General features: G+C 43.7%; 1 protein-coding gene and 1 long non-coding RNA gene across 2 annotated transcripts in view; one reads left to right on the forward strand and one right to left on the reverse strand.

The window, feature by feature from the left end:
* The first annotated feature begins 5,799 nt into the window (after nucleotides 1-5,799).
* LOC119874174 lies at nucleotides 5,800-24,242 on the forward strand. The gene is made up of 2 exons (XR_005367800.1): nucleotides 5,800-6,068; nucleotides 23,710-24,242. It is a non-coding gene; the product is annotated as an uncharacterized LOC119874174 (long non-coding RNA).
* Nucleotides 6,551-25,360, reverse strand: part of ADGRF5 (adhesion G protein-coupled receptor F5) — a 72,826-nt gene continuing 54,016 nt past the window's right edge. The window contains 10 exon segments of the mRNA XM_038554260.1: nucleotides 6,551-10,129; nucleotides 12,023-12,107; nucleotides 12,710-12,769; nucleotides 12,860-12,901; nucleotides 14,161-14,724; nucleotides 14,726-15,556; nucleotides 17,320-17,499; nucleotides 19,799-20,007; nucleotides 21,890-22,048; nucleotides 23,774-23,986. Of these exon segments, the coding sequence (XP_038410188.1) occupies nucleotides 10,050-10,129; nucleotides 12,023-12,107; nucleotides 12,710-12,769; nucleotides 12,860-12,901; nucleotides 14,161-14,724; nucleotides 14,726-15,556; nucleotides 17,320-17,499; nucleotides 19,799-20,007; nucleotides 21,890-22,048; nucleotides 23,774-23,986 (2,423 nt within the window). The 3' untranslated portion in view covers nucleotides 6,551-10,049.

Here is a 25,360-nt window from a genome sequence, read left to right on the forward strand (position 1 = left end):
AAGTGCATCAGTCAGGTCAAAGATCCATTTAATAGGGGAATCTATTGTCCCCTTTTGGTTACCAGGAAAGCCTAATAAGACCAGTGGTCTGGGGGGCTAGGAGGATTATGCAGTGTAAACTAACCAACATCCAACAGGATGTGAAGATCTTTTTTGCTTGACTTTCTTTATTACAAATATTATTTTATGTATAATTAGTCACCTACTTACATTTCCATGTATTTGTGAATTTGGCTAAAATAGCTTTCCTATGTTAGTTATATAAAACATAACATATTTTTTCAGAATCTTCAAGCAAAATCAATTTTCACAGACATGTATTGTGTTTAGCTATGAGTACTGTTTAGCAAACTATCATAAACCCTAATGCATGGGAGATGGGAGAGAGTGGGACAGGATGGTGGTAATCTCTAATGAGTACTGAAGTGGAAGAAATGACAGAAGACAGGGAAATACAAATGAAAACCACAATGAGACAGTACCTCACATCTGTCAGAATGGCTAAAATTAACAAGTTAGGAACCAAAAAATGTTGGTGAAGATGTGGTGAAAGGGGAACCCTCTTACACTGGTGGTGGGAATGCAAGCTGGTACAGCCACTCTGGAAAACAGTGTGGAGGTTCCTCAAAAAGTTAGAAATAGAGTTACCCTATGACCCAGCAATTGCCCTACTAGCTATTTATCCAGCTGTTTTCACTGGTAAATTTTATTTCGCTTGCTGTGTACCTCTCTCCCAGAAGCTTTTGCATGGGAAACCTCATCTGCCCTTGAGATTGGGTGTTCTGTGAGATGGATGTCCAATGTAAGGGAGAATGTGCCAGAGCTATTCTTTGGGGGTGGGTGGCTGGGTGGGTGGGTAGGAGCAGTATCCCAAAGCATATGATATTCTTTTGCGTTCAGAAGTTGTCTGCCCATTACATAAGCCCAGGTCAGTATGTCCCTCTGTCCCTAGGATTAGCCTTCGGGGATGTCGGTACAATTTACTTCTTCTGGGTCTTCTCGGATCACACTTTGGCTGGCAAAGCCAGCAGCCTCCTCTTGAATGCATGTCGGGAAGCTCCACTAGAACTTACCAGCTGGCCTCAGCAGTGGGCGGGTGTGTCAGACGGTCCTGGGGCAGCTGCGGGTTCAGCGTGGATTGAAAGTGAAAACCCAGCTTGGCAGTAGTTTCCCGTGGATGAATTAGAACAGGGGATAGGTCCATCCTCATGCATCCTTTTGAAGGTGCCTTGATGGGGAAAGTGTGAAATCCCTGGGACAGGCGGAAGGCACCCATTTTGCTTCCTCAAACTACTTTCCAGACTCTTGTCTGGAACAGGGAAACCAGATGATTTGGGAGGGGGGCTCCTTTTAGGTCTGCCTTTGGTTCCATAAATAAGCTGTGGTCAGTCATGGGGGAAAGAACCAGAAGGAAGGAGCTATCCCGGCTCGTTTCTCCCAGAAACGTACACCTGCCTGCAGACTCCCCATGCACAACCGAGACCGTGTGGCTCGAACGTTGACTCTCCCCGTATCTCTCCAAAGCTTTCTGACGTGCTTGGCTCCTGCAAGGACCAGAGCATGAAAGAGCGTCGGGAGGTAGGGACAGTGGGCGATTCCTGCGTTCCTGGGTTCTGCGGTCTAGTAGGCCTCCATCCCACCTTCGCTCCAAATTCGGGGCGCATCGGAGTGGGACGCAGGGGCGGCGCCCCCCCGGATGGCCACTAGGTGGCGACCAAGCCTCAGGAGAAGCCCGCAGGCCTGCGGGGAGGAGAGCGGGGCCGGCAGCCGCTGTCGCCCAGGGCCGCGCTGGAGGCTCCCTGTCGGTTCCGCTTGCACGGGGACAGCTGGGACAGCTGCCGGGGAGCTCCTCTGGGCCTGGGGACCGCTCACTGTTCCAGAAAAACAGCGAGCGGCTGTGCGGCTCTCTCACAAGCAGACACCTCCTGCACCGCGCGGGGCCCAGGCTGGCTGGCAGGGGGAGGGGGAGGCAGGGCCCGCCGCGCCCCTGCACGGTGCTGTGGGTGCTGTGGGTGCTGTGGGTGCTGTGGGCGCTGTGGAGCCAGCCGAGTGGGCTGTACCAGCAGGCTTCCCACGACTTGCACCATCCGTTCCTGTTGCTTTGCATGCTGAGAAAAAGCCCCCCCCCCCCCCCCCCCCCCCCCGGGCTCCTGGGTTGGTTCTGTGTAGTTTAGCAGCAGCCAGCAGTATCACGTTGGGACTTGGCTCTGCAGTAAAGAAGGAAAACCGTGGGGGTGTGAAGGGTCTCACGTCTCCCCCACCCACGGTCCCTTTGTGCAGAGGGAACGCCGGTGACCGTGCAGCTCTTCATCTCGAAGTGTAAAGGGAAAAGGTGTGTATCTGGAAGATGGAAAGATGACTCCAGCCGGATGCTGGGAGACCACAGCCACCCCACGCCGGTACTTGGCCCTACATCACCGGGGTCTGGCACAGGCGGGCCTCAGGGATCGTGCCCCTCAGGCCTCCCTTCTTGCTCCGTCTGCCCCAGAGTTGCTGGGCATAGGAGGCTTACGAAGACTGGTTTCCTCACTAGAATGTGCTAGAGAATCACCTCAGGTATCCATTTATACAGGACATAAGGAAAGATGGGGGTGGGGGTGAGTACCTAGAACCTTTACCCTTGAGGTTGGGAAATGGGAACTAATCAGGTGCTTTCTGACTGCCTCACTTCTTTGGAATCACTGATGAGAACACAGAGAAGGGGTGGGTGCATCACAGGCCTTTGAGATCATGTTCCATGATCTCAAAGTCCACTGCTTGGCATCTGCCGCTATGAGGGCTAATTTGATATGAGTGCCCACAGGGGCAGAGCTGTGTTTGAATGCTGCTGCTGGCTGGCTGCCCTGGAAGACAGGGGCACCTGGAAGTCTGCCACATGGGCCCATTTGATGCTGGGAAAGCGTCCCTCAGAGCAGGCCTCCCCTGGGAACCCTCTAATCACACTTGCAAAGCTCTCCTGCTTCCCCAAACTTTCATCCTCCAGGACCATCTGGTTTCCAGACCCAGGCTCAAAGGGCTCAGAAGGAGTCACAGCTGGAAGTTGATCCACAGGGGCGCCCCCATCCTCCCCATCCTCAAGGGCTTCTGAAGGCCCAAGGGGCTGTGGGATGGGCCTGGGATCCCATATGCACCCTCTGGGTGGTATAGGCAAGGGGCTCAGTGCTGGCCCAAGATCTGAGGCAAGGGAAAGGGTTGGACTCTTCCAGGAAGTGCAGAGGGTCTATGTGAAGGTGTGTCTACCTATGTGTTTGGAGGCCCTAGAAGAAAAGTCATGTTGTTACACATGGGATTAGTGGAAGGAAATCTTCAGTCAGTAATTTGTTTTTAGGACTGCCTATTTCCTCATAGGTACCTGATGAACCATGTCCTACCCTTTCTGATCCAATGTCCTCCCGATGACCCCCCTCGATGCCCAGGGCTTAGAATGCCCCTGAAATCCCTTTAGGGTCAACAGAGTTTAATGCCCCTTATGGCTCTCTGTGGTCAGCCTCTATCTGTCTTTCAAAGAGATATTGGAAATAATCTTTTGTTTGCATAATACTTGGCAGTTTACAAAACCTGTTTATGTCAACCATGCTTTGTGAGCCTGACAACTGCTTTGGGTGGTAGTTAGAATAATCCCCATTTTTTAGATGAGCAAACCAAAGAGCAGAGAGGTTTAGGGAAAGGCTCAGGTGAGTGAGGAAAAGGGTCTTCCTGTTCCAGGAGCTGCATTCTTTCTGCTATACCACACTGAGGAGAAAGCAGGCTTATTCTCCATGAAAGAAGGCTAACGGCGATTCCAGACACTTCCTCCTTCCTGGGGAAGATGTGAAACTAATTTTCTGGGACAAATGCCCTATGCTTGTCAAAAATCTCGGAGGAGGGTTTTGAACAGGGTGGCTTTCAGGCTAGCTTGGAGGGGCAGGAGTTATATGGAAAAGAGGTATTTGGGGAGAGAAATTCTGGATTTCTACCCACCCCCCAACCCCCAGGATGTGCCAGGTCTCCGCACAGACCAGCATGGATGATGTGGTACCTGCTTTGTTTTAAATTCATTCTCCTACCCTGCTCTCGGTATACAGAAGGCAGATAGCAGAAAGCATTTGTCTCTGGTTTAAACCCTAAAGCTGCGTTGTGGGGCACTTGGGTGACTCAGCGGTTGAGCGTCTGCCTTTGGTTCAGGTCGTGATCACAGGGTTCTGGGATCGAGTCCCACATTGGGCTCCCTGCATGGAGCCTGCTTCTCCCTCTGCCTGTGTCTCTGCCCCTCTCTATATTTCATGAATAAATAAATACAATCTTAAAAAAAATAAAGCTGTGTTGTTCAATGCAGTGGCCTCTAGATACATGTGGCTACTGAACACTTGAAATGTGACTGGACAACGGAGGTGTTTGGTTAGTGAAAAGTACATGCTAGAATTTCAGTACTTAGTACAAAAAAAGGAAAGGAATGTTAACTCCACTCCCCACTATTTCATTAATAAGTTTACATTAATTACATCTGGAAATGATAATGTTTTGGATATATTTGGTTACATAGAAATATTATTGTAATTAGTTTTAACTTTTTACTCCCCTCATGGAACCTGACGTGGGACTCGATCCCGTGTCTCCAGGATCACGCCCTGAGCCGAAGGTGGCACTAAAGCCCTGAGCTACCCGGGCTGCCCAACTTTTTACTTTTTTTTTAAGGTGACTACTAAAAATTTAAAATACACTCGACTTATGATAGTTCCTCAGACAATGCAGCTTACCTGGCACTACCAAATAGTTCAAAGAAAGCTGCAGTCGTTTTTACATAAAGTATTCATAGGAAGCATGCTTTTCTTCCTGTTTATATGAAGGAAGTAGAAACTTCATAAAGTCAGGGGAGAAAAGTCTTCAAAATACAAAAATAAACATCTTCCTTCTGAATGATGTATGCATTACCTTAGAAAGAAAAAAAAGGTGCAAAAGAGCAGAAAAGTCCAAATAAGCTTCTATGACAAGGCAAGCATAGAGAGATGTGTGGGTCTATTGAGGAGGAGATGTTCCCAGTCCCAGGCCACAGCACTTCACAGGAAGCCTTGAAGGATGAGAGGTGCCCAGCACAGAACGAGCATTTTGACTTTATTTTTAAGATCTGGGAGGTGAGTGTTAACCAAAGCTTAGAGGACTCCCTGGCACCTGTGTTGCTTAGGGGTCTCTGATCTGTTGGCCTAAGGGTCAAGGGAAAATCAGCTCTTGGACTCACTCTACCTGGCACACCAGACACGAACCGTGCTGGGGAAGACTGTCAGCCCTAAAAGTTGATATGCCTTTTTTCATCTGGACAAATCAGACTTTTCCCAAACAGCACCCTTTCCCCGAATTCCCACAGAGCTGGATGCCATCTCCTTGGGCAAGGTGACTTCTTTCACATTTGTGTATTGAGCAAACAGAGTTAACACTATAGTACTTGCATCACATGAGCTTTATTAGTGGTCCTGCCAGAGACCCTTTAAGTGTGATTACTGCTGTGGATAAAAATGCTTACAGGTCGCATAGCCACAGCTAAGGCCTCATACAGAATCTACAGAGCTGTGTTGAATCCTGCATGTTGTTTGTTTAAACCATCTGATGAAAAAGCCTGTATAAGCCTCTCCCATTAACTTGGGCAGGACTTGTAAATACATCACTCCCAGGAGTGGAATCCATCATATGACAAAGGTGAAGGAATGTTGTAGATACAATCAAGGCTGACTTTGAGTTAATCACAAGCGTGATTATTCCGGACCTAATCAGGGGAGTCCTTTAAAAGAGAGTCTAGAAACTGAAGAAGTCAGAGATTCAAAGCAGCACAGAAGTCCTGTTGACTTTTAAAAAGCAAAGGACCACGTTGTGGAGAAGGCCACATGGTAGGGGATGGCAGGACACCTCTGGATGCTGAGGGTCTCTGTCCTAGACCTACAAAGGATGGAATGCTACCCAACAACCAGTGAGCTCATCTGAATGAATCCACAGCCCTGGCTGCCTGCCTAAGTTCCACCTGGTAAGAACCTGAGCAGAGGACGCAGTGAAGCCATGCCCAGGCTTCTGATTGCCCCCCAGAAACCATGTGACAGCAGGTGAGTGCTGTTTTGAGCCTCTATGTTTGTGGTAACATGTTACAGAATGATAGAATATGAAAACAGGCAACATGGGCCCATGTGGATGGAATAATCTGTTGCTCACAGAACTCTTGGGACTCTGTTTTCAGCCACTCATGAAAATTCCAACCAAGCCACACACAAATGTTAGAATAGATATTTGTTTATTTTTTCCTGGACATTTAGGTCCTGAAAGCTTTACTTCAGGGTCTCTCGTTTCAACCCTCTGTAAGCTTTCCATGCTGCATGGGAGTGTGGACGGTGTGAGGAAAGACATCAGTGCTGTCAGCCAACTGAGCTCAGCTGGGAGCTCCTGGTACCACCCACCCCTATGCCCAGAGAACCAAAGCAACCATTCGCTGGGTGGAGAGTGGAGTTGAATCCTGGTGGGATTTCTGGTAGGGAAGCCTGCAACAGCAGCAATGGCCTATTTACAAAGGAGCAATTTATAAAAAGAAAGCTTCACGAGATCTCACTAGATATTTTATTGTTATAAGCATGGAAAGGACACAGAGCTGTGTGCTGACATACTACTATGACATGATTTAATATCCCCAGTCATAATGTTAGAAACCTGTAGCTTCTCATTTCAAAACTAACATCTTTCAAATGAGACACGATTTTCATCGACTTTTTAACGATATCACAGAAAGATAACACCCACTGTAAACCCCTCCTTTATTTTGGACACTCAGGGAATCAGACTTCCATTGGCTTGGTCACCGGCTCCCTTCGGGATGCACAAGGTCTATCTGACATCACCTTCACATGCCACACATCAAAGGCATTCCATCTACATGGGATTTCTGTGACCATAGTGGTCTCCCTCTGTCTTCTCAAATGGTGGGACTTTCTGTCTCTCTCCCCTCAGATAACTCCACCCCCTGCCCCTGTGCCTATGGGTTGCTATGATCTTTCTCCTCTCCATGTCACTTTTGTTTAACCGTAAACACTGATCTCTCTGAACTTCTCTACACAAATGACAAAAGGCTAGGACTTCTCAGTGTTTCTTCATGTCTGGCTTTAGCAACTTATATCCTGAAAAGCCCATGGATCTTTATTTACTTCTTTCTCCATATGTAAGAAGTAGGGAGGAGGATGGTAGACACATGACTACTTCAAGACATGACCTGTTACACGGGACTTAACAATATTCCCAAAGAATATTTCTGTAGTTTATTTTAATTGCACATTTGTGAATGCTTTAACCTCACAACCTCTGAAGCATAAGCACTTTTGCAAGAAATTGACTTAATAGAAAGCCTTTTAATGCAAGTAAATTTTGGCCCTTGGAACTGACTTTGTTCACCAAGAGGGGTCCGGAACATGAGGAGGCATTGGGCACGTTGCAAGCAGAGCAGACCACACAGCTCACTTTGTACCAACATCAGAGCCGACATTCCTTCTTCCTCTTCCTTAGAAATCTGCTGGCTGAAAGCTTTGCAATCACTGTTGATTGTGAACTAATGAACACAGGACTAGACAGGACTCCTGCTTTCACAAAGCTCACGGACTCATGGACTGCTCTCTTTTACAGTTTTGAATTCTATTATTTTAGGATATTCTTGGCAAACGGCAGTGGTAGAGCTATGTATCCTGCAGTTGAGCAGAAAACCAGTAAGAATGTCTCTAAGTTTTTGTTTTCGTAGGTGTTCTGGAATTTGGATCTGGTGTTGTAGCTTGAAAGCTACAAAGTATGTGCGCACGCGTGTGTGCATGTGTGTGTGTTGGGGGTAAGGGAACATGTGTCAGTTAATGCACATGGGCAAAGGGCCAAATCCACATCCTATGAACTCTGCGAAGGTTCCTGCCATTATAGAGGTTCCCCTCACAGCACAATGATTCCCGTAGGATCCCTTCGTGGGTGGAAGTTCAGTGTTTCTTGCCCCATTGTGTTTTTGAGCTCCTCCTGGGTGCCATGCCTTCTTTGGCTGATCATGTCAGGATGGTCGGGCTCACACATTGTGCTATATAACCCTGCCTCCGTTATTCCTGAGATTACTCCGGGCCATTCTCTCTCCAACTTCTAATTCTCATTCCATTGACCTCTAGCCTAGCTTCTGGCTCTGTCTCCTCCGTACTGAGTTCTGCCCAGAGGTGACCATCCCTGGAGAATTTTATAGCTTAATCATTTCCTTTTGTGACAATTTCCAGAAAGTGTGGGAGTAGATGTCTACATCATTTGTGAACATGTAGAAACGAAGAGCTTATTTACTTGCAACATTATGAGGACTTCTACTTGCCCCACTTGCTTCGCCCCCTGAAGAAGAGAGGCAGAAGTAGAATATAAAATTAAAGATAAAAAGAAGAGAGGTGAAGGAGTTAAAATATTAAAAGGAAACTCTTTTGAAACTTAATAAATAAAAGGTTGCTACATCACAGCCTCCTTTGTCCTACCTTCCTGATGTTTAGATCTGTTCTGGTTCTCAGTTCTTTTGAAGACCACATGGCCCCCATTTCCCGAGTAGCCCCACATTTTTATTCTGCTTCACTGTCTCTCTGGGATCAGACTTCAATTTGGAATGTATGGTTGCTGTGGCTACATCACATGCTTAACTTTAATATGGATGCAATTTTAATAAATATTTGTATTTTTATGAAATGCACACACCAAAAGAAACACACACACACATTTGGACATAATTCACAAATAATCAAATCCTTGGGGGAAACTCCACCATCTGCTCATCAAGGTAAAGCATCACTGGGAGCAGAGAGTAGCCAACCATAAAATTTCATTCCAGAAGATTTCCGAGTGGTTGGAACAAACACAAATTAGACAGTACAAAACTCTTAATGTATATTGGACTTGGAACGTAAGGGCTATACCAGACACCAAGGGCCCCTAAATCCACAGTAGCAACCACAATGATAAACAATGCCATAAGATTATTAAAATCTATTCTATGATGCACAGAGAAGTACCTGGTTAAAGCTGTTAAATATAATATACGACAGTCAGGATCTGTTTTCAGTGCAATATATCACATTTATATCACAATATGTCACATTTGGCAAGTGATGGATATAAAAATAGATATTTTTTGCCTTCAAAAAGTGGATCAGACCAAAATGTAAGGCTGCTCCAAAAAACGGTAAAAAATGTAACTAGCAGTTGGATCTGCTTGGATCTGATAAAGCACGGCTATCCCACTTCCTCTGCTTGCTCCGTCCACTGAGCTCAAACCTTAACATGCACCAGCATATGTGTGTGTGTTTAGCATCAGGAGAATTACGTCTCCTTCCATGCATCCCTTGAAAATATTATTATTCACTTGAAAGCATCCCAATGTTAGAATTTCCTCCCTATCTCTTCCCGGTGCCTTTTTTTTTTTTTTTTTTTTTAATTTTTCTCTCCTAGCTAAGAAAATACCAGGAAGATACCAAACTTTCTCCATGGCTCATTTCAGTTTCCGTTTTTGAGTCACTTTTGTATTCTCCATGTTACAGTATCAGAATAATTAAGTTAACATGGAAATTTTAAACTGTGGCTCTTGATTGTTTTTCTCTATTTTTTCCCTTTTTTCCTGTTTCCTTCTTTTCTTCTTTCCTTCTTAGAGTTCACTGAAGTATTTCCTAGGTCCTAGCCTCATGCTTATTATTTTAATCAAAGCTTATGCTTGTGCCCAACATGTGAAAAGTAGAAATGTCTCTTTGAATTTCTATTTTACAATATAGACAGGGGCGTTGGGCCTCTGGGGGCTTGAATTTCACTTAAATACTGTACATGTATAGTATCACACAAGGGGTGGGGGTGGGGCAGCAAATAAACTTAACAATGACTTTTAGTCTGTCTTTACAAAAGGAAGCTTCTTTTCCCTAATGCAAAAGTCTCTTCAGCATTTGCTCCAGGAAGCCTGCGGAGGAAACATTTTACCCATGGCTTTGAAAGGATTTTTTTTTTTTTTCAGAGCATATCCGCTGTCCTTTAAGAAGTCACGTGGGTAGATTTTCCTGTTCTTAGTTCAGCAAGGAGTAAGCACTGGATGTGTTTTCCAGGGATGAGCTGGTTGTTTCTGGGGTGGAAACATTGTACGTTCCTAAAAAACAGAGCAGCAGCTCAGTCTTAAGGACAAGACTTCATGCTCGCTGTGGTATGAATCTCTCCTGCTGGCCTGAGGGAGCTCTAGCTCAAGAGCCAGGTAAGCTCGGCCATGCCTGGAAACAAACCCATGCCTGCCCTCTGCCCAAGACCCAGAAGTGCCAGAGAACAAACAAAGCTGTCGTTCTCAAGCATGCGTGGCAGCCGACAAGACAAGCACTAACTACTTCACATCAAACCAGCAGCCAGATTTCTACAAAAGACAGGGAGATGTGAACATGGGCAGTCCTCCACATGCCACCACATGCATGGGCCTGGAGACATCCACGTGAGGGAAGCTCCTTGGTCCCCTTGGGTTGGGGTGACTTATGAAAGCCCTTGGGGGGGACCCAGAGGCTGAGCTAGAAGGCAAGGGGGGAAAGGGGAAAAAGGAAAGAAGAGGAAAGAAAAAAGGAAGAAAAGGAAGGATTGGACAAGAAGCAGAAGTCAGGGGATGCCAACAAAGGTGCAGCGGAGGGGGCAGCCATGGAGCAACCACATGGGCTGGTGTCAGCAGGAGGCAGGGACTGAGCACAGAACAAGTGGGGGCCGGGTGCCCACCCTACCATCAGATTGGTGAGCTGCCACTGCTAACAAGGTTTCCATCATTGCCTGGGGGGCCCTTTGGGGCCGCTGACAACATAAACCAAAGTTACAGTGATTATAGGACTCTCAAGTGGGCCAACCCAGAGCTGCATTAATGACTCTCGAGAAGCCATCAAATGGCACTGACTGGGAATCTCAGGCCCCAGGACCTCAGGAACACAGTCCTAACTCCAACTTCCATCGGACTGATTCAGAAACAAAGAACACACTTTATTGGCCTTATATATTGCATAATTCTGATTCCGCTGAGAATCATTTAGTGACCATGAGGGGCAAGTGCAATGGTTATACTATACCCTGAAGATTTGATAATTTCACAACAGGCCTAATCAGTGACTTTCAAAATCAAAAGTAAAGATCTTCCACTTTCATGAGTAATGCATCAAACACCAAGTCCTCTGGAGTTTTTAACAGTTTTAACAATAGGCATTCTCCAAATATGATTTTATAGGAAAAGCCTTAGTCTGGAATATGGACACAAGTCTAGATTCTGCATTTGTGAGATCTGTTCATTTTCAAGAAGCTGGAAGCAATTCTGGTGCTTAATTTCCTGGGGGTGGGGGATGGTGGGCAGAGGTTTCAACTTACCAGAATAACTGAGACCCATTGCCAAATCGTTTACTTCATTTATTTGATACCTCCGAGATAACAATTTAAATGTGCATGTTCCTAATAGAATGGATAACTTGGGTAATTCCTCTTGCATATATGCACAATTTTGTAAATGTCAATGTGTACAATAAGTACACTCCAAAAAAAGAAAAGGAAAAAAGGGAGAAAAGAAACTCACAGTATGTGATCCTATAGTAGAGCTTTCTAAATATATTTTTTGCTGCATCTTAACCCATAAACATGAACTTCCTATTCCTATTTAACAGGAATAGCAAAGAACTCCACATTTGACAAGGCCAACAATTTACAGTTCTAATTTTTGTAGTTGATACAGTTTTGACAGACAGCTCTCCACAGGCTTGTCTAGATTCTCTAAATCTTAGCCTTCTTAAGTTATTATTAGTTGCCCACTGAAGGCAGTTGCCCCCTGTATCAGCCTCTTGGTGGTTTGGGAAAATGTAAGCCAGCTCCTGTATTTAACCTCTTGCCCCTACCCCAGACGAGGCAATTGTCAGTAAATGCTGTAAAGTGGGGAGTGGGAAGGTAGGGGTGTGAGATTCCCCATTAGGGCATGTTTGTTTGAGTCAACCCAAAGTTAAGTGCTCTAGGGAGTGACCTAGAAATCACTACGTACCTGTTTTTCCAAATAAATTGTTAAATCTTCTTGATATTGGAGAACTCATAGAAAATACTGGTGTAGATGAACCTAGGGATGTTGACTAAAAAAAAAAGAGAAGAAAGACAATTACAAAGCAAACGTTAAACCACAGCCCTGTTTTCTCTAGGCTGTTTCGTTTGCTGCCCTCTAGTGGTCACTGCCTGCATCTCTCATTCCACTTGAAAGTGAGAGCCTGGACCAGCAGCAATTTCTACTTCACACAAATTGAGCAGGAAAGCCGCTTTGAAACACTGGACTCTCATCAGAATTAGGAAAATAACTATCAAATACATGTTTTACTGTTCGATAGGGTTTGGTATCTTCCGACATGTGAACACAGTCAAACACGTTTGAGTGCAATAGTTATTTTCCAAAACGAGCTGCAGAAAATCTATTCATCGTCATCCCTCACATTGTGCTCTCTAGTGCCTTATATTGCCCTAGGAGATTTCTTGTCTCTCATTGAATTCTTTTGACCTCCAATTGGTATTATCTGTGCTATCTGATCCCTCTTTAAAGATGTGGGACAGCATCTTAATGACAGTTCTGTGGCTGGCTTTAATAAGCAGAATCAGGTGTGAAGCACAAACAGTGGAATAATCCATGCTGGACCTGGATGTGGAGAGAGAGGTTGCCAACAATCTCTACAAAGGAAAGATTTACCTTTGAGTGCTGAGAAGACCATCTTGACAGTGAAAACTTCTTTAGTAAGGCTTCCTGTACCTGCAATTGTTTAAAAGAAGGCATCATGAGTTCAATATGCCACAAACACCTCTGACTTTTCTAGAAGCATGAAACTGTTATTGTTCTTACCTTCTGATCCCAGAGGCATCCAAAGAGCAAAATGAATAATCCCTGGAAAAGAATTGGGAAGAGGTGGGTTTTAACCATATTCTATTGCCCAGCAAATAGGAAGTACTATTAACCTGGCATTGAATTTGTACTACCTCTCCCTATATCTGTATTTATGGAATGAGTCCAATAGATAGTAACATTAAAAAGGTTACAGTAGGTCCACACCAGGGGACCGTAAATATTATAATTTTAGAAGGATATTATTTTATTTCCTTATCTCCACCCTCCTTGTGGACTGGAGGACCTGCTGGTTGTGCTATCGAATACACCTCTTGTGTCTACAGTAGTGCTCACGTAGTTGTGATGAGGACCTGGGGCACTGGGTGAAGTAATCAGTCCCTTGTAGTCAAGCCATACCATAAACTTCATTAGACATGAGCCTTATAGTTTGAAGCCATGAGCCCCAAGGCAGAAGTCTGGATTTGTGTGGCTTTAGCATGAGCATTGGGGGCACTGTCTCAATTTCTTCTCCTCGCCAGCACATGGGGGCCTATGATTACCATCCATGTGCTGGTTGAATCAGAATTAAGCATTCCTTTCCTTGTGCTCCAAAACCTTGCTGCTTGTACCTCTGCTAAATCTCTTCTACCAATGCAGCTTGTATCATAGTTAGTTATGTGCTATAAGAGAGCAAAGAGTGTGTCTTTTTCATTTTGGTATAATAGAGCAGAATGTCTACCTTACACAGGGCATTCATTCATTCTCCAGCAGATGTTTCTAGAGAACATACTATGTGGTACATGGAATTCATTGTATTTAACAGTTATTGAGTGCCTACTCTGTGCAAAAGTCTTTTTTAGGCACTAGTAGGGATATAGTGATAAATAAGATAGATGCCACCTCTGACTTCGCAGAGATAGAGCTCATTTAATACTTGTGGAAATTAACTGGAGAGATTACCTGGTTTAACAGTGGTATTTTCATTTAGGAGATAATTGGTGGCATCATGATAATGTTGGATAAATAGAAAAATCCTGTGTAGGGAAGGGACTTTCCTCTTACTTGTATTTTCAGGGCTTTTCAAAGTAAGTCATGCATGCAGCTAAATTATAATGCAGGTGATAAGAGGTATAAGGTTCCATGGGAGCAGAAGAATCTGTCCCTTCTAGCTCATTGAGTTCTTGCAATTCCCGCTCTTTAGGGCTAGGGCCTACTCTGAACTAAAATCCTTCCCCATTCCAACCCGTGTTTGTGTTTCTATCATTAATTTGTCACACCAGTACAGATACTTCCTGAGAACCTTGCCCTGCAGAACTTACCTGAAAGGCATTGAGGAGTGTAAATATAATATGGAACACAGCATTGCTTCCTTGGAACACAGTGGCAAGACCAAAACCCCAGGTGAGCCCCAAGAGTGGTGTTAGGACCCCAATGCTCTTGCTGATCTGAAACAAGCTACTCTTCTCCTGCTTGCTTGGCTTGTCTCCAATGGAGGGTCTCAGGATCTTGGAGATGACCACAACCGTGATGGTCATGTTCACCACCACGATGATCAGTGCTGGGATGACAAAGGCCAGCAGGGCCTTGGTATCCTCCCAGTTGAGCCAGCAGGCATTCTTCCTGGTGTAGACTTCTTGGGGTTGGGTGGCCCCCACTGTGATGACTGAGATGACAAGAGGGCAGCCATAGCCAAGAGAAAATGCAATAGTCTTCTGAATGGACTTGCTTGTGTCATGCAGGATGAAAACCAGGCGGTAGAAGAGCATGAGGCCCAGAGTCAGCATCCAGAAAAAGACGCTGAGGTAGAAGAAGTGGATGAAAAAGGTGGCGGCCACACAGGCTGTCTCATTGAGTGGGTAAAAATGGTCGTGGATGGCAGCAGCCTACAATGAACCAGATGTCAGCAACCAGAAGAGAGGCTGCAATGTTCACTATGCAGGTGTGGCGCATATAGGAAGTCCGATTCTTGGTCACTGATTTCCACACCACAGCTTCCACCACTAGACAGGCTGCTAAGCTCAAGATGGAAAAGCATAACCCAATGTAGGAAATGATATCCAGTAGTATTCCCAGGAGGGAACCAGGGTACGGAGAGTCGGGGGACATGAGGATGGAGAATGATGTTAGGTGGTCACAGATGCAGGAGACACTGTCCCCATCGACATTGTGCACATAACACCCACTACTATCCCAACCCCCTGTGTGGTTGGCGAGGTTGAAATTCCAGTAGACACATTGTGGTACCCCACCTGAAGGATTGATGTTCTTAAAAGTCATTGAAATCCTAAATGGCATGGTTATGTTGTGGCTAACAGTGGTTGTCATCACTAAGCTGTTGGCAAAATTCTTTCCTTGAACATCCTGAGTGAGGATGGTTTGGAGAGTTGGGAAAGCCACGGTGACAATAGATGAATCTTGCTGCAGGCTTCCCACCTCGCACTTGTCAATGGCCACATTGCCCCAGAGGTCCAAGTCTGAGAAAACAAAGCTCTGTTTGTAGGTTTTTGGATGGCCAGTTTTTATTACCATGCTCCTCATCTGCACGTTAGTTTGGTTGATGGATAAAAAGGTGCTATCTTCTGTCTGTAATGCTCGGGAAAATCTTTCTACTGAATCCAGTAGCTGTGAGCTCTGGTTGGTCTGTTGCTGTTGGGACACCTTCCAGGTACTCAACATGGGCTTGCTGAGGACAGTGTTAACCGTAGAGAGAACGTTCTGTAATCGACATAGCATGGGGTCAAATCAACCACATTCCTTCAATCATAAAAGAGAGAAAAAGTAACATTTCCCCAGAAATTGATTGCATGGGTATAGGTAAGAGGAAAAGAAAAGAGAATAATGAGGCATCACAGGTTATGGGGCTCTGTGTCCCTCCCCCTTACGGCAGGGAGTTTGTAGAGGATGCGTCCCCAAGACTCTGAGACCTCATTGAACATTTACCAAGAACCACCTCCCACCCCCACTAAGGCCAATTCAGCAAGCTGGTAGAGATATTTAGTAACTTTTATTTTATTTTAAACTTCAAACCTGTAAAGGTGATATTTTACCAGCAAGGGTGAAGTTATTTCAAAAGACCTTCTTCAATGCTGAACACCAAACTGTTGGCAAAAGAATCATTCTGGTTTTTTTATGCTAAATATTTTGATTTTCTCTCCCATAAACTTGGGTGTCATTTTCCATTTGTGCTTTCTCTCAGTATAATTTCTTTGTCCTCCTTTGCCTTGTCCTGTTTAATCTGAAACTATGCACCTTGTAGCTTGTTGAATGCTGGTCCCTGAAATAACATGTCCTAATACCCAGATCCAGTGAATGTGGTCTTATTTGGAGAAAGGGACTTTGTAGATGTAGTTAAGTGAATGATCTTGAGAGGAAATCATCCCAGATTACCTAGGTGGGCCCTAAATCCAATGTCAGGCATCTTTATGAGGGAGAGAAGAGGAAAAGGCAAATAGAGAAGAGGAGGCCATGTGAAAACAAAGTTAGGAGGTATATTGAGGCAGTCCTGAGCCAAAGAGTGCTGGAACTATGCAGAGCTGGAAGAGGCAGAGAAAGTCTCCCCTGGAGACTTTGGAAGGAACGTGGTCTGACAGACACCTTGATTCCAGACTTCTAGCTTTGAGAACCATGAGAGAAAAAGTAAGTTCCTCTCACAGTAAGCCACCCAGTTTGTGGGAATTCATTGCACTCGCTATAAGAGGTCCAATAACCTCCTTGGACCCTTGTTACCCAAGCTGCTTGCCAGATGCTTCTGGCTAGGTTTGGCCACTGGGAAGCATTGGTAGAGATGGGAGGGTGGGAGAAGAAAGAAATTGAAATATATCTTCCTACTACCCACTGCCCTCACCCCCTCACCCCCTATACACACATAATGTCTTCTGCACATCTTTGGTGATAGTTCTGTTGCTCTTGCTAGCAATCCCTCCTCTAAGGCCTGGTTCTCCCTCCACTGTAAGCTCCTCTCTTTTCCCCTTTAGTCCTCAGAGTAGTACTGGCTTCTATGTTTTGCTTTTTTTATCCCTGGCTTTACCACTACAAGTATCCTTTCATTGAAGGCTCATCATTTGAACTCTTCATTTGAATTCTGGGTGACTCCTCTCAGATCCCCGATTGCTTCAAAGTTCATGTTTAATGCTAGACCACTCAGAGTCCCACCTTATACATATTCTGAAAATCTGTTAATTCCTGGTTTTCTCCAAAGCAGGTAAGAATTCATTCTATTTTAATGAAGACACTAAGATGGAGATTCGCTAAAGAAATCTTTTTAAGTTCCCCAGATGAATACTAGAATCACTCCCTGTGTCCCTAAAAACCATAGATGACAAAGCACAAGGCATACTATGTGACCCTAATATCCAGAGTACTGCTCTTAAAAAGACAAAGAAGGAGCTGCAATGGGGAGGAGTTATGTTTCTTGACCACAAGTCCCAAGGGATGAAAAGATGAGACCCAAAGCTCCTATAAGGTCTAAACAAACTCACCATCATCATCTCTGAATTCACTTGGGTTGTAACTGTTGAAAGCAAATCAAGGATGTTAACGATGGCTCCCAGGCTCCCAGGAAATGAGCTGACTTCATGTTTTACCTTGCCTGTGCTAATAGAAAGATCCTTTAGGTATGTTGGGAGCTTCTTATCCTGAGTGGGGCTCTTGGTCAAAGCCTAGTAAAACAAAAGCCAACACAAACAGACAAACAAAAAACATGCCATCAGTTCAGTCATCAAATCCTGCTGATCTACCCATGAAGAAAATCTCTTACATCTGTGGTTTCTTCTCTTCTCCATTCCTATAAATATATCCTATAAGATGACTTATCTCTTAATTTAATGTGTGTGCTATTCAGAATAGAATAAGACCTCACACATAGAAGGGAAACAGTAAAACACATGTCAACCTGATGACTAGTTAAAGAAAAAGGAAAGTAGATGTGATTCCTAGGGAACTAGATTAAAATTGAGTAAAATTATCCCTTGATGGTCTGAATGGAAGCACATTTGCTACTCTGCTTTCTCTGACTTACTTTGCTGACCATTAGGAGGGGGGACTCTCAATCCCAATTTTCCTGAGACAATTCTGTTTTATATCCACTGTCTCAGTGTAAGTATTACTAATGCCCTCTTTTATTCTCAAAATGTGTCCTTGTTTGGATAGTAAATTATATGGTCACCCCATCTATAATGATCACACTTCTGTTTCCTAATTATCTAAGCCTTGCTTAAAGAATGAATTCCAATTCGACCTTCTCCATAAAGAACTTTGATGAGTATTCCAACCCAGGGGAGTTTCTTTATCTGACTGCATAAGTGTTTGTTTTTAAAAGATTTATTTATTTATCTTTTTAAGAGCGAGAGAGCACGAGCAGGAGGGGTAGAGGGAGAGAAAGAGAGAATCTCAAGCAGACTCCGTGCTCAGTGCAGAGCCCAAAGTGGGGCTTGATCTCACGAACCTGAGATGAGGGCCTGAGCTGAAACCAAGAGTCAGATGCTTAATGGGGTGTGCCACACGGGTGCCCCTGTAAAGCGTTTGTTGTTTAACACACTTTACATTTTCGACATTTCTACCAATGTCATCTTGTGTTTTAGTTTCAATATCTCTTTAGTTAAATTATAAGCTCCTTAATAATTTGAAATGTATTATATTCCTTCTGATATACTATGATGTCTAACATAGTATAAGTCATAAATTGGCACATAGTAGGTATTCAATAAATATATGTTGAACAGATAAACTTAATGGAGCATGATAGACCAACAGGGCCTTTTTCCATTGAAAATGTATCTAAGTATCTAGAATTGGGGCCAAAGCCCAAAATTGATTTCAAATTATAATATTTCTATCTTTCTCGATTAGGAAAATTCATATTACTGATGTATCCTCATCAAACACCAACTCAGAGACCAAGGCTTTCAAACAGAGCTTCCTGATTATCCTAAGCAAAAATAATGTGTACAGAACTACCCAAATGGATTATGTCCTCTAACAAATCAGAGATGAAATTCTGATTTGGTCTCTTTACCCTGATAGCACCTACAATAATGCTTTGCACATAAAGAGAGGCAGATACATGGGCAGAGGGAGAAGCAGGCTCCCTGCAGGGAGCCCGATGTGGAACTCAATCCCAGGACCCCGGGATCACGCCCTGAGCTGAAGGAAGACGCTCAACCACTGAGCCACTCAGGTGTCCCCATAATAGGTATTTTAATGAATTTGTGTAAGACAAGAGGAGAGACAGGATATAATTAGATGAGACACAAACCAATATCACTCCTTTTTCTTAATTCTTTTTCCAATGGTGAGAGTCGTTGGGACCACTTGTCTAACAATGTCATTAACTATAACTCCACTAGTTGCCTCATCAGTATTTATTTATTGTAATTGATAGCATTTTAGGAGGCTCTACTCTTGACAGCTTAAGTATGAGGTAACGTTTATTTATTTTTATGAAAAGAAAAAAATTTTCCCCTACCCCATGTCAGGAACCTCTCTTCTAAGTAATAGAGCCAGGCTAATTCTATCTCTCATAACCAAAGGTTACCTCTAAAGATGGAAGAAATCTCAGACCTATAATAAAGTCCAAGCACATTTTGTTTGCACGGATGAAATTATTTTTTATGTTTCTTCTATTTCTGAAAAGATTAGAGCTGCTTGCTAGATACCAAGATTATTCAAAGGAGAATGGTAAGAGAGGATAATTTTACCTGCACCTTGGAAGTAATAGAAACACAGCACTGAGAGGTCAAGGTACAGCTGGTCCCAGAGCAGAGTACATATTTTGTTGTCTCCATATTTGAACTTAAGAAAAATGTAAAGCATTTCTAGGATTGCATCTTCTTTGGAATTAAACAAATAAAAGTAGTTTTGGAAACAACACAAAGCATCCCACGACCTATTTGCTAAGAAATACGATAAGCTAGACAAATCTCCCCATCAAGAGCTTGGAGTCAAAGACTTCAGGATCACCTTGGCCAGCTGGAGCAGACTATTTATTGGGGCAGAGATGCAGTCATTTTTCTTCACCTCCCATTGGGAGCCTACACATTTGTAAGTTATGATCCCTCCAGTAGGACCTCCAGAGATGTTTGGTACTTTTGAGAAATGGCAGAGTTTCTGGATGACTTTTCCAGGCTCCCCAACACCTATTACGGGATCTCGGCACATGATGTTCTTTCCTGCATTGGAAACATGGAAATAAAATGGACAATTTGAAAGGAGGACAAAAGATCGTCAAAATACGGTCAGTCAGGCCTAGCTAGAATGTTGATGTTTGAATTCATTTTTCTCTTTAGTTTCAGTGACCTCTTCAGAATTACCCCCTTTCTTCATTTTGTGCCTGATTTCCCAAAGCCCCTTTTAGTGCTTTTGACACAAATCTGACTTTCACCTGCACTTGCTTTTCCTAACAGAATTTATTTCTTCTATGCCTCATCCCCATCCTCCAATGCCTGGGAATCTTCTCTCTGCTGCCTGTAAAATTGAAGCAATGGAAAAATCATGATCGCTTAATGTGTGCTCATCCAGATAAGAGATAATCAGGTTACCTGGAATCTTAGGGACATAACGCCTTAATCCAAGGGATTCTCCACTCTGGCATATTCGAATTACCTGGGGAACTTGGAAAATACCAATATCCAGGTTCATTCCAGCCCAAATAACTAAGAACCTCTTGGGGCTGGGATTTAAGCATTGGCTATTTCTCTAACTTTCCCCAGTGATTCCAGTGTGCAACCAAGGTTGAGAAGCACTGCCTTAATTCAAATATATAATGAATAGTGGGAATTTCAGGTACCCATGACCTGAATATTCTAAGCAATGTTTGTAAACATTTGTTCCTTCTGGCTTCCCTTAGAGGTGACTCTATTTCACATCCACTGAAGACCAGACTTGAACAGGAAAATGACATTTGTTGTAGAATCTCTCATCTCCAGGGAACTTTGATTCTCTGATGGGCAGATCCCTTTCTCACCAACTTACAAATTTAGCATTGAGTTCTTAGTCATTGTATAAAATCATGAAATATGTAAGTAATTTCTACTAGGTAAAGGAAGATGAATCATACCTGGTATGAGAAAAAAGGAGAACAAAGATAAATCAATCAAATATGCCAGTGCCTGGATGAAGATAGAGGCATGGGGGACAGTGAAGAAATGATCTTGGCTACCCCTGTAGAAAGTGTGCTTGGTAGGGTCAGGGGACAGTGACTCAGAGACAAGGAACTCTAAATTGCTTCCTACTTTGATGTCCAGGGCTCAGTTACCAACACATGTGATAATTACCACAAATCCCTCAGTAAACCTCTGTCACGATTGGTGACAGAGCCACGACTCCTTCAGATATCAGAGGTCCTATTACAGAGATTTCTCGGGGGGTGGGGGTATTGCTTCTGGTGAAAGCCCTGGACAGTCCTTTATTCACTTTCCTCTATGCTGCTCCTGAGGAGAGTTCTTGGTCATGGGCTATTACAGAAATGGCCATAAACCATGACTTCCTACCTTGAAAAGATTATGTGGAGGGATATTGGTTCAGTGATGACAAAGAATGGGAAAGACAGTAGCCTATTTTTTAGATTGACTCTTTAAATGTAGCCGTGTCCTCAGGTCTAATGGGGACACCCTTCCTTTGCTGAAACCTCAAAGGGGACTTAGCCCCATAAAGACTAGTGCACTGCTCAGTATAGTGCTTTGTCTCTCAGACTTCACTAAAATAGGGCTTCATCCTTAAGACTTTCTTGATCACTTCCTCCCCACTATCACCAGGAGAGTGAAACCTGGCAGCCTCTTCTGACAACCCTTAGGGTCTCTAGTTCAGCCCTTACCACATTAGATGTGATCACTTATCTATCACATCCACCTTTCCCCTGCACCTGAGGCTAGTCCACATGGCTTAAGGTTTGTTTGTTTGTTTGTTTGTTTCAGATCTCCCACCCTTAGCCCAAGAGCTGCCACATGAAAGTGCTTAACATCTATTTATTGAATGGGTGAATGAGGGAGTGAATGAGTAAATGAATCCCTGCTCATGATTATCACATTTTAAAATAATTTCAAATGCTCTTACCAGGAACCACATTAAGCTTCATAGATGGGCTCCGGACTGAATTATTAGCAGCATTGGTAAAGTGACAAAATATGTCCAGCTTTTTTAGACACCAGGAAACTGATGTCCTTGCCATGAACTTGTATTTGTAGCACACTTGCTTGCCATTAACTTCTTTTTCTGAGATAGAATTATTGAAAGAATTAAGTCACAAGATGAATATCCAAAGCACACATTTTGTTAAACTGATCCAATATGGATAAACATGTCCAAACTCTTCCAAGGCATGCGCCACATTAATTTTTGAGGTAGTTTTAAAAATGCCTCCAGCCTTGAAGTAAGCCTGTCCATACTTACATGGTGCTCACCTACGCTCTATGTCCACCATTCATAACTCCAAATCTCTGCCCGTACAGTTTGGATAATCAGAATGCCTTTCAGCATCCCTTTTCTTCACTCTGCCTCTCCAAAACCTGTCATGCCCTGTGCGTTTCTCCTGTCCTGCCTTCACCGCATTGGTTTAGAATCACCTCTTTATGGGTCTGTTTCCTCTATTAGACCATAAAGACTTGGAGAGGAGCACCTGGTCTTATTTATCATTGCATCTCCCTATGCCTAGCTCTGTATTTGGCACATAGAGAGCACTGAATGCATGCACATTAAACACAAAAATATTGAAATGCTTAAATACTTCAGTGACCAGATGGATTCTATATCCTCCTTTTATACAGCCTTCTCTAAATTCTCATCTCTACTGGGCCCTGCTTTTCTGAACTTCCAGTGCTCTTTTGATCTGCATTGCTCATTTTGGAAATTGCATGCTATATGCATTGTCTTTATGACATGAACCCTTCCAGCAGGATAGTAATATATGTGCCCCAACTCTTCTGTCCCCTTTTCATTGCCTTCTATGGTGTTTGCATTGAGCATGTCCCCATAGGTAACTGTTCAAAAAATAAATGAGCTTGTAAATCCCTTCTATGAAGGTATCTCTGTTTTGGGATTTGGGGTTGTGAGCTCATATTTGGTTGACCTTAACCTGTAGGAATTCTGAGGTATCTGGAATCCTGAGGCTTCTGGATTTGAGGGTACATTCTACCATAGAGGATTTGAATTTCTTTTTTTGCCAGCTACCATTGGGTGCTACCCATGGGCGCTATGCACTTTACTTTAGTTACTCCTCAGCTTGGAGTTCCTGGGCCACACAGGCAGTATAAATTCAAACCCAAACCCCAGTGGGGGCAGAGCAGTTGGAATTTTGGGGGGAGAATTTTGCTCACCCTGAGATGAGACCAAGCTCTTAACCATGGCAGACAAATTTGTTTTTCTGCTTCTCTTGCTGAGTGAGCATGTCACCCTCTGAGGGTCCTGACATTGTGCTGGTGACTTAGGGTGTCATAGTCACTGCAAGGTTCTGGGTTTCTCCTACTGGCCGATGCCCTCAAAGAAGCCCCAGCAGTAGCTAAAGCATTTCTATTTTTCTTTTTCTTAATAGTTTTGGCCCATGGTTATTTCTCTTACTTTCTTGGATGCTCAGTTGTGCATTTAAAGGGATTCTTGTGGTGCTTTTATAGCATGCTGATTCATAGCATGGAGGGAGGGACCACCAGAACACCCGATAGACTGAGGAAGCAGAGGCCTGTGAAAGTATCTTAACACTGTCTTCAATAGCTTCCACTAAAACCCATGGGCTCCACCCTCACAGGCTCTCAAATTCTGCCATAGACCAACAAGCCTTGGGCCACACAGTATGACAGAAGGTAAGAAAGGTTCATGGCGTTCACACAGTTATATTCTATCACTAATGCAATCCTCATGTCTCTTGGCCTCTATTTTAACAGGAAATTTTGAGATTCTACAGTAATGAAGTAATATGTCCTCACCATGCAGCAATTCATGTCTTACCTGCAGGAAAGGATAAGGAATCCACTTGGAAAGTCACTCTGTAGTTCTCATCCTCGTCAATGCAGCATCTGAAGTGATGGGAACCCTTGCAGGGAACTGTAGCCTCCAGAGGATCAACCATGATGTTTGGCTCTAGAGGCAGTGGGTAAACGGTCACATCTTTCATTACGACACTGTATGAATTCTTGTATCTAAATATGCAGTGATAGGTTCCTGAGTGGAAGGAAACAAAAAATGAGATGGAATGTAATCATTGCTCCACAGAAGCATTGGCCAGGAAGGTTCAGCAGAGGCTTACTACTGCTCCCTGTAGTAGTAAGCACGGGCAAGGACACATCACACTTTCCTGGACACTGGAAGAGAAAATGTTTGATCAACTCTTCTGGATTCTCTACGTATTTGAAGGACCAACCGATAGCCTAAGTATTCACTTACTTTTAAATAAAATTAAGTGGCTTATTTAAAGTTATACAGCCTTTTAGGCATAGAATCACAGTTCCTTTTTCCTTTCTTTTTTTAAGAGTTTATTTTTTTATTCATGAGATGCACACACACAGAGGCAGAGACATAGGCAGAGGGAGAAGCAGGCTCAATGCAGGGAACCCAATGCAGGACTCAATCCCAGGACCCCGGGATCATGACCTGAGCCGAAGGCAGACATTCAACCACTGAGTCACCCAGGCATCCCTCCCAGAGGACGTTATGCCAGAGCCCAGTAGACGATAAGGTGCTACCTGAACAGCAGCCTTAGGACAGTATAGGAAGATTATTACAACATCTACAGTTTAGTAAGACCCTTTGATTTTCTTTACATTCCCTCTCTCTGCCCCAACCCTGGAGGAGCCAGAGCAGCAACTAGCTGGAGGGAAAAACAGGTGGAACAATCACAGAAAACCAACCCCTTTCTATTGCTTTTGGGAGGAAGGGAAATTGAAATTGAATATAAAATAAAAGTGCAGTTAATTTAGATGAGAAGAAATTCTTTCAGTACCCAAGTATGGGACTGTTAAATAGTTTATGTTACTGGAAATGTTACGGCTCCTCCCCAGGTATGGTTCCTCCTTGGTAGGAAAGAGCAATTGGACAGAGTAGATACAAGTTCAGCATAGCTCCTGAATCTATACTCCCAGGGCCAGCCACACAATGACTGGTTATTTCTACAACGTTGCCAAGGCCTTATATGAACAAATAAAGACCTGGACTAATTAACCTTATAGTTAATGAAAGGCTTCAGAATGGAGTGGTCAACAGTTGGCCACTAGAACCAGACAGTCTCAGTTTCACCCTGGCTCTACCATTCACCAGATATATAACCTCTATACCATTCACCAGATATATAACCACCAGATAAGATTTTACTTACCCTCACTGGGCTTCAGTTTCTTCATCTGTAAAACCAGGATACTAATAATACTGTCTTCTAGGCTTATTGTTTTAAACAAACTAATCCACTCAGACACTTAGGACAGCACCTATCACATATTAAGAGCTCAACGAATGTCAGCTGTTATTGCAGATTCTACTAAATTATCTTTTATTCCCTCCAAATCTTTGCATTTCTTTTCAACATAAATAATGTGTAGAGAT

The sequence above is a fragment of the Canis lupus genome, chromosome 12, assembly GCF_011100685.1.
Source record: "Canis lupus familiaris isolate Mischka breed German Shepherd chromosome 12, alternate assembly UU_Cfam_GSD_1.0, whole genome shotgun sequence".
NCBI lineage: Eukaryota > Metazoa > Chordata > Mammalia > Carnivora > Canidae > Canis > Canis lupus.